The sequence below is a fragment of the Lutra lutra genome, chromosome 8 (assembly GCF_902655055.1).
Source record: "Lutra lutra chromosome 8, mLutLut1.2, whole genome shotgun sequence".
Taxonomy (NCBI): Eukaryota; Metazoa; Chordata; class Mammalia; order Carnivora; family Mustelidae; genus Lutra; species Lutra lutra.
Window position 1 is genome coordinate 53,031,843 of NC_062285.1, and position 9,527 is coordinate 53,041,369.

Below are 9,527 nucleotides of genomic sequence, written 5' to 3' on the forward strand. Positions count from 1 at the left end.
ATCTATTGTCTCTATCTAAAACATTTCTTATTTGAATGCAATAATCATTTCCTCATATAATGCTAAATTACATTTTAATATTCTATTCCAGTTAATCAAGCCTTTGGTGATGTTACTAGTAATAATAGCAATACAGGATGAATTCTCAGAAAAGTCAGCAGAGTCAGTAGGAAGTTTTTCTTCTTGCACCAAGTTGATTTTAATGTAAAGTATCACTATACTTTGAACAAAAGAAATGTGAAAACGAAAATTTGGAAACATTAATGCAAATTCCCAAGATAAAGACTAATGTTTATAACTTATTGAAGGAAAAATTAAATGAATGTCAGAGGTCAAATTCAGAGTCTCTGAAAAAGATCATTATATTTCCTCTAAAATTTAGTTGAAAATTAGCTTAAATAAAATATATTAGGGGCGCCTGGGTGGCTCAGTGGGTTAAGCTGCTGCCTTCGGCTCAGGTCGTGATCCCGGGTCCTGGGTTCGAGCCCCGCATTGGGCTTTCTGCTCAGCAGGGAGCCTGCTTCCTCCTCTCTCTCTGCCTGCCTCTCTGCCTACTTGTGATTTCTCTCTGTCAAATAAACAAATAAAAAATCTTAAAAAAATAAATAAAATATATTAATACTTGCATTTTAATTGTTATTATTTCCTTTATAGTATAATCCCATATGGTTCTTTGGAACTTTGAATTGGTCTATAGGAATATCTGAGAGTAGGGAAAAATATTTCTTAGATCCTATTCTCTTGAAAACTATTATGTGAGTTTAACATATTTAGCTCTGTTACTAGAAAAAAAGTGAAAGTATATATGATGACCCGAGTTTGAAAATATGTTCCATATTATACCCTATATTTTAATCAGTAATAAAGATTAGGTGCAAAATATTTCCTTTGAGAGTCTACAAATCTGACATATTGTAGAATGCCTATCAAAATTGAAGATCTAAATTGTAGTGTATTTATACCTAGCTGCTCTATAAAGAAATAGAGAAAATACTTAGTTACTTCCTGAAATTATTTCAAGATTGATTATTAAAATTATCATGAGAATAAAGATACTTATATTCATGTTTTTTCTTAGATGAAAACATTATTTAATTAAAAACTAGTTATCCAAAGCTATTAACAAAGTTAGCTTTATTAGAACAAAAATGAAAGCATATATGATGACCTGAGTCATCACATGTTTAAAATTAAGAAGTCTAGGGTGGCTCAGTGGGTTAAGTCTCTGCCTTTGGCTCAGATCACGATCTCAGAGTCCTGGGATCGAAACCCTCCCTGTCTGGCTCTCTGCCCGGCGGGGAGCCTGATCCCCCCCAACCGCCGCCTCTCTGCTTAATTTTGATCTCTGTCTGTCAATAAATAAATAAAATCTTTTAAAAATTAAATTAAATTAAGAAGTCTAGGACAAATGTGTATTTTGTAGCAAAAATCTGAATGTTTGACTGTCAAGTGAACATTTCCACATACAGTAATAGTGGAGATAGTGTTACAATACAAGATATGAAGAAGTATTTATGATCTAGTATTGATTCCAAGATCACTGTGTATTTGCCCTCAAATAGTTGATTAATTCTGCATATAAAAATATATAAACACTATATAGAAGTAGAATACTTAGATCTAAAGCAGTCTGGGCCTTACATAAGTTATTAAATAATGAGCATATTCTTAAAATTTTAAAAACACAGCAGCTACTAAGTTTTACAAATATATCTATTATATTGAGCCAATTATTAACAGGTAGAAATATGAAGACAGAGTACATTTTCTGAGTGCATTCTAAAGACTGAAACTAAACTTGTTGAATTAAGTAATGTAAATTTTTGGCACTAATTGGGTCCCATTATTCATGTTAGATTGTAAGCAATTCTGACAGCAGGGTGTAGTTTCTAAATACTATTTCTCATTGAAAGGAACCAGGACTTCTTGGAGAAAGAGCTGTTTCCAGCTTAGTGGTAGGAATCATATGAACTAAGCCTAGAACACTTTTTTGTGCCAGGTGGAAAAGAAACAAAAATATGAGGACACAGGAACCAATTTGGATCATACCTACTAGTCTAAAATGGGACAATGTGGGCATAAAAATACAATAATGTGGCTGTAATGTGTGGAAACATATCAGATATATAAAAACCCATGAGTGTATACATTACAAAAGGAAATTGATTAATCATCAGTGGAAGTTGCTAGGATATCAAGTTACTACTCCAAAACATTGATGGAGGAGGGGAGGAACCAAATGTTTATCCTGTCTGCCTGTGTATAATGTAATTTAGGTAATCAAACAGCTATCAAAAAAGTTGTGAATTCACAAAAATAAAAAAGAAAACAGTGGTTTGGACCTCTTTAACCCTACAGTCCTCCATTCTACCAGCTGAGCTACCAAAAGGTACAATGGTTTGGACCTCTTAATGTAATAATGGATCTAGATAATGCATTAGTATGTGCTAAAAACCATTTGTGAAATATTGATGGTGATATTTATAATAGATATATTAGGCTGACAAGATGGACACACTGATCAGTCTAAGTATTACTAAAAGTAAGTCAAGCAGACTACATAGCTCATAATGTAACACAATGGAAAGCATACAGTCTCATCTGTAAACTTTTTGTTAAAATATGAATCTAGGGCGCCTGGGTGGCTCAGTGGGTTAAGCCGCTGCCTTCGGCTCAGGTCATGATCTCAGGGTCCTGGGATCGAGTCCCGCATCGGGCTCTCTGCTCAGCAGGGAGCCTGCTTCCCTCTCTCTCTCTCTCTCTCTCTGCCTGCCTGCCTCTCTGTCAAATAAATAAATAAAATCTTTAAAAAAAATAAAATATGAATCTAAATTTAATTAATAATTAAATACAATTAGCACATAAGAAGTAATTGAGTAAAGAAAAAACAAGTTAAGTAACACCATTAGGAAGCAATCATTTGAGTAATCAAGGACATTATACACTACAAATGATGTCATGTCTCCATCAATTCAAGAGGTAAAAATGAAAGGACTGTAATAGAAAGAGTCATAAGTAACATAAGAACCATATACAATGTGTGGGGTTTGTCTGGATTTTGATTCAAACACCTTACTTGTGAAAAAAAGAAACACAAAACAAGACATAATCATGTGAGAAAAGGAAATAAGAAAACATACTGAATATGAGAATCTATTATGATTTATTGATTATACTGATATTGGTGTGATGGTAGGTCAAAGATAATTTTCTTATCAGTTATATATACTTACTGACAAACTTGTGGGTAAAATGCAATGAATTTATAGGTGAAACAGTATAAGATGAAATGCCAATCAAAACATAAAACAGGGGGAGATGACAGAGAAAATAATTTTAACATTGATAATTATGAAACCTGGGCAAGGGGAATATTTCTGTTAATTATTTCATCTTGTCTTCTTTTGTGAATGCTTAAAAATTACCATTTGAGAATGGCTTAAGTACCTAGATTACTAAATCATTCTCTATAAAATTTATCTGCTTGTTGAGTTTGGGATAAAAATCATGCCATGTCTGACACTGTGAATAGACCTTGAGAGTATTATGCTAAAAAATATAAGTCAGGAAAGAAATTGAAGAAGACAAAAAGATGAAACACCATTCCATACTCTTGGATCAGAAGATTAAACATTGTTAAAATGTCTATACTGCCTAGAGCAATCTATACTTTTAATGCCATTCCGATCAAAATTTCACTGGTATTTTTCAAAGAGCTGGAGCAAATAATCCTAAAATTTGTATGGAATCAGAAGAGACCCCAAAACACTAAGGAAATGTTGAAAAACAAAAATAAAACGGGGGCATCAGGTTACCTGATTTCAACCTTTACTACAAAGCTGTGATCACCAAGACAGCATGGTACTGGCATAAAAACAGACACATAGACCAGTGGAACAGAGTAGAGAGCCCAGATATGGACCCTCAACTCTATGGTCAGTTAATCTTCGACAAAACAGGAAAAAATATACAGTGGAAAAAAAGACAGTTTCTTCAATAAATGGTGCTGGGAAAACTGGACAGCTATATGTAGAAGAATGAAACTCGACCATTCTCTTACACCGTACACAAAGATAAACTCAAAATGGATAAAAGACCTCAATGTGAGAAGGAATCCATCAGAATCCTAGAGGAGAACATTGGCAGTAACCACTTCGATATCAGCCACAGCAACTTCTTTCAAGATATGTCTCCAAAGGCAAAGGAAACAAAAGCGAAGATGAACTTTTGGGACTTCATCAAGATCAAAAGCTTCTGCACTGCAAAGGAAACAGTCAACAAAACAAAGAGGCAACCCACGAATGGGAGAAATATTTGCAAATGACAGTACAGACAAAAGTTGATATCCAGGATCTATAAAGAACTCCTCAAACTCAACACACACAAAACAGACAATCATATCAAAAAATGGGCAGAAGAGATGAACAGACACTTCTCCAATGAAGACCTACAAATGGCTATCAGACACATGAAAAAATGTTCATCATCACTAGCCACCAGGGGGATTCAAATTAAAACCACATTGAGATACCACCTTACACCAGTTAGAATGGCCAAAATTAGCAAGACAGGAAACAACGTGTGTTGGAGAGGATGTGGAGAAAGGGGAACCCTCTTGCACTGTTGGTGGGAATGCAAGTTGGTGCAGCCACTTTGGAGAACAGTGTGGAGATTCCTCAAGAACTTAAAAATAGAGCTTCCCTATGACCCTGCAATTGCACTACTGGCTATTTAATGGAGTGAAAAGAAGGGCCATCTGTACCCCAATTTATAGCAGCAATGACCACGGTCGCCAAACTGTGGAAAGAACCAAGATGCCTTCAACGGACGAATGGATAAGGAAGATGTGGTCCATTTACACTATGGAGTATTATGCCTCCATCAGAAAGGATGAATACCCAACTTTTGTAGCAACATGGGGGACTGGAAGATGATGCTGAGTGAAATAAGTCAAGCAGAGAGAGTCAATTATCATATGGTTTCACTTATTTGTGGAGCATAACAAATAGCATGGAGGACAAGGGGAGATGGAGAGGAGAAGGGAGTTGAGGGAAATTGGAAGGGGAGGTGAACCATGAGAGTCTATGGACTCTGAAAAACAATCTGAGGGTTTTGAAGGGGCGGGGATGGGAGGTTGGGGAACCAGGTGGTGGGTATTAGAAGGCATGGATTGCATGGAGCACTGGGTGTGGTGCAAAAAACAGTGAATACTGTTATGCTGAAAAGAAATAAAAATTTTAAAAAATAAATAAATAAAATTTTAAGTCAGATAAATAAAGACAAATACTGCACGGTATCACTTATACGTGGAATCTAAAAGAAAATCAAGCTCATTTAAAAATAGAGTAGAAAGTGGTTGTGGGGGACTGGGAGGTGAAGGGATTAGGGAGAGGTCTGAGGATCTATTGTATAACATGATGACTATAGTTGATAACACTTTATAACTGAATTTTGCTTAGAGAGTTGAATTTAAATGTTCTCACACACACAAGTAAATATGTAAAATGATAGGTGTTTCAATTAACTAGATGAGAAGAATCCCCTTCTAATGTACATGTATGTAATATAATCACAATGTACACTTTAAATATTTTACAATTTTATATGTTAATTATACCTCAATAAAGTTGAAAAGTAATCTCAAAAAAAAATCATTGTTCATGACTGGCTATTTGTAAGGCAAGCATGCTGCCCTATTTCTCCATTTGCCACTGAGTTAGCTCACTGGGATAGCATGTCCTCACCTAGTGATTTCAGAAAAGTTCAGGTTCAAATTTAGCAGGCGCATCAAGCCAATTTAAGGAAACTCATCTTAGCCACATTCTTCATCTACCTTTATCATGAATGAAAAAAATATTTACACTCATCTGATGTCTGTGTTTATTTCTCAATTTGTTTGGAACACATATTAAGGAAATGTGTGATTAAATACTATGGTCTTGAAAACTAATATCATGGGATACCACTTACCTATGTGACCAAGCTCTGAGCCCAGAAGATAAACCAGACTTGTATAAAAAATGACTTTTTACCTCTGGTTAAAGAAGTCAGAAATCATGGTGTGATAGCAGTTATATAAACTTGAGATCACTGAGCACTTGATAATCACAAGTTAAATTCTATTCCCCCATCTTAGTGCTGTAGGTAGACTAAGAAATTCCCACATGGAGAAAAAAGCAAAGATTAAATCTTAACCAAAGTACATACGTCTCCTAGATTTAAACTGATGAATTAGTAGCATAGGTTATGGCAGAATACAAAAATCAGAGAAGCTAAATATTTTAGAAATCTGAAGTTAAACCATAACTATAGGGTGAGGATTGCTGCCCAAATGCTTTTGCCTGGTTGAAATTTGGAAGACCGCTAAACATTTTTGGTCCACATGGGGAGTGAACTTAGAGAATTTCTCTCTTAGCACTCTAAGATCTTGAGATACCCATGTAGAGCCCTTGAGTTCCCTTCATGGACATACAGTAAGAGGTTCTGTAATGGAACAGATGATTAACACCAAGAAAAATCCCTAGAACCAGGCTTTCCCCCAGCAAAGCTGAAGACCCAGATTATAAGGCCATTTTTCCTTTTTCCCTCTTTTCTTGCTTTTACTTTTTCTCCCCATTCCCACTTGTTCTTCATTTTGTATATTGGTAATCTGACTTTTTAAATTTAATCTGATCACTTTATAGTATATTGTCCAATTAAAATAATATCTTTTATTACTAACAGTATTGATAAAATATATGTGTATATATACAAAATGTATCACATGTTACTTTTATCTTTATACATTATTTATGATGTACATCTCTCTCAATTTTAGTATTGGAAGGTATTTCTTGGGATATTCCTTGAAATCATCTTGCTGCCTCTGGAGAAGCAGATGCATTTAGTTGAACAAAAAGAGTCTTTCAGAAATCAATAAAACTACCTTTGAATTCCAGTTCTATTACTTGCTAGCAATAATTCATTTTTCTAAGCTTTGATTTGTCTACACTTCTCCAGTGTAAATTATGATAAAAATATAAATTGTAGGGATATTTTGAGGTTTATGAGTATTATAAATTCTCAATAAATTTTGGCTTTCATTCTATTTCATTCAGAAATTTAAAAAAAACATTTTAACAGGATAGCCATGACTTTCTTTCATCCTTTGTTCACAGATTCATGCCAAATGTTACCTTTGTATTTTTTTATCTTCACATAAAAATCTCTTTTTGCATTGTCAGAAGTACCAAATCACCATATTGGGAGATCATCTATTATGTTAACTAATATTTGTCCATGTGCCAGGAGTAAAGCATTCTAGAATTTGGCATACAGAGAGACGTTCTCTAATGCATTTAACATTTAGAGTAGAATAAAGACAAGTAAAGATGACATTGTAGTTTGATGAGAGTTCTGAGTGCAGGAACTTAGTGGTGATAGGAATCTAATGGGTAAGACCGACCAGGCGTGGTGTCGTAGTGCTGTTGGAACAGTAAGACAAAGTAAGCAAATGATTCCTTGTGGAAATGGCATTTCAACTGGAGGACCCCGGGGACTGGGTAGTTGAAAAGGTGGGGCGGGGAGGTGGGGGGGAATTCCTGCTTATAGACACTGCAATATGAGCAATGGCCTGAAGTAAAAGAAAAAGTATCTAAGGAAGTTTTAATATGTTGAACTTCAGAAGTGGAAGTTGATGAATAATGTAACGAGTAATTAAATGCTGATCGTTCTTTGATTTAACATTTCATTTAGTACATCAGTATCAATCTGTTTCATGTAGTTTCAATGTCAGCTTTAATTCTTTAACAAGGAGTACCAGTGCATTTCTCCCTTCATCTTAATTTAATTCATTCACGTTTTGGCAACTTTTAATAACTTTGATATTGGATTGGATTCATTCAATAAAATATGTGAATCTTGTGGTTTTAAAGCTTTATCAGTAAATTTTTTGAAATTTTAAATCTTTATGCTTATTCCTTGTTTTAAAATTCATTTTGAGTTTTGAATTTTTTTTTTTTGCTGTTACACTTAGAAAAAGCATAGATTCTTTTTAACATTATTTCTCTTCTAGAGTATGTTTTTTTGTGGAGGAATAATGTACACTATTGCACCAGTATTTTATGAATAGTTTCCCAATCATTTCAGCATTGGTAAGGGAAGGTTGAGAGTGAAGTCACGCTTAGATTTCCTGAAACAACTATTCTCATTTTTTTCTTAATAAAGATTATCATTCTCAAAAAGTTGACTTATAAGGAGGTGTAAAGGTGACTTGATCAGCAGCAGTACTGAATGGAAACCCAAATCTACATCAAGACAAAATAGGATAAAAACAAAGAGAACATGCTTAGGGATCAACATTCCCCTAGTTCTTTGAGAGCAATATAAATCTTTTGACTAAGTCATTAAAGGCTTGTTTCACTTGTTTGTTCCTCAGAGTATAAATAAATGGATTTAACATGGGTGAAAAAGTAGTGAGCATAAATACCCTTATTAATGGCCATTTCATCTTTTGCTGAAGGTTTGATATAGACAAAGATACAGCTTCCATAGGTGATAGAAACTACAATCATGTGGGAAGAACAGGTAGAAAAAGCTTTAGTCCTTTGCTGGGCAGAGGGGAATCTTAGAATTGTTCTGATGATATACAGGTAGGACAAAATCACACACAAGAGTCATAATGAAGATTAACACAGAGCACACAATAATCATCTGCTCAATGAACCATGTATCTGAGCATGAGATCTTCAGGATAGGATTAGCATCACAGGCAAAGTGGTCAATGGCATTAGAGTCACAGAAATCCAGGTCCAGTCCTAAGCTAAGTGGTGGGAGTATGACCAACAAAGTAGTCATCCAACAACAGAAGATTAGCCTTTTGCAGACCCTGTGGTTCATGATGATCATGTAATACAAGGGTTTGCAGATGGCTATGTATCGATCAAAGGACATGGCAGCAAGGAGAAAAAATTCTGTTACTCCAAAAAGATATGTAAAAAAAAGTTGGCATGCACAAGCATTATAGGTAATAGTCCTATCACCTGTTGCTAAACTGTACAAGAATCTAGGAATACAGGCAGAAGTGAATGAGATTTCTAAGAAGGAAAAATTTTGGAGAAAAAAGTACATTGCAGTTTTAAGGTGAGAATCCATTAATATGAGAATGATGATGGTCAGGTTTCCAGTTATACTCAACATGTAGGTAATAAGTAGAAATATAAAAATCAGAATCTGTAGTTGAGGGTCATCTGTCAATCCCAGAAGAATGAAACTGGTTAGTGATGTATGGTTTCTCATTCCTGGGTCCTGACTTCTGCCCAATTTGCATATAAAACTGAGGGACTCAAGATCTGAGAAGAAGGTGGAAAAAAAGGTGTTACAAGGGATTTGCTTAGAAAATCCTAGCAATGCATTTTACATATATTTTGTTTTCCTTGATAATGAATATTTCTTCATAATTCATGCTCTCAGCTCTGCTGACATGTCATCTGATAGGTTTGAAACTTAGCTTTCAGATGTTTTGACCACAATATATGGCAAGATATACA

At 34.7% G+C, this 9,527-nt stretch overlaps 1 protein-coding gene across 1 annotated transcript; it reads right to left on the reverse strand.

The window, feature by feature from the left end:
• Positions 1-8,344: 8,344 nt before the first annotated feature.
• Positions 8,345-9,276, reverse strand: LOC125107217 (olfactory receptor 6C2-like). The gene is given in 3 exon segments (XM_047742096.1): positions 8,345-8,462; positions 8,464-8,649; positions 8,651-9,276. Coding segments are annotated over 3 exon segments (930 nt in total).
• Positions 9,277-9,527: the final 251 nt, after the last annotated feature.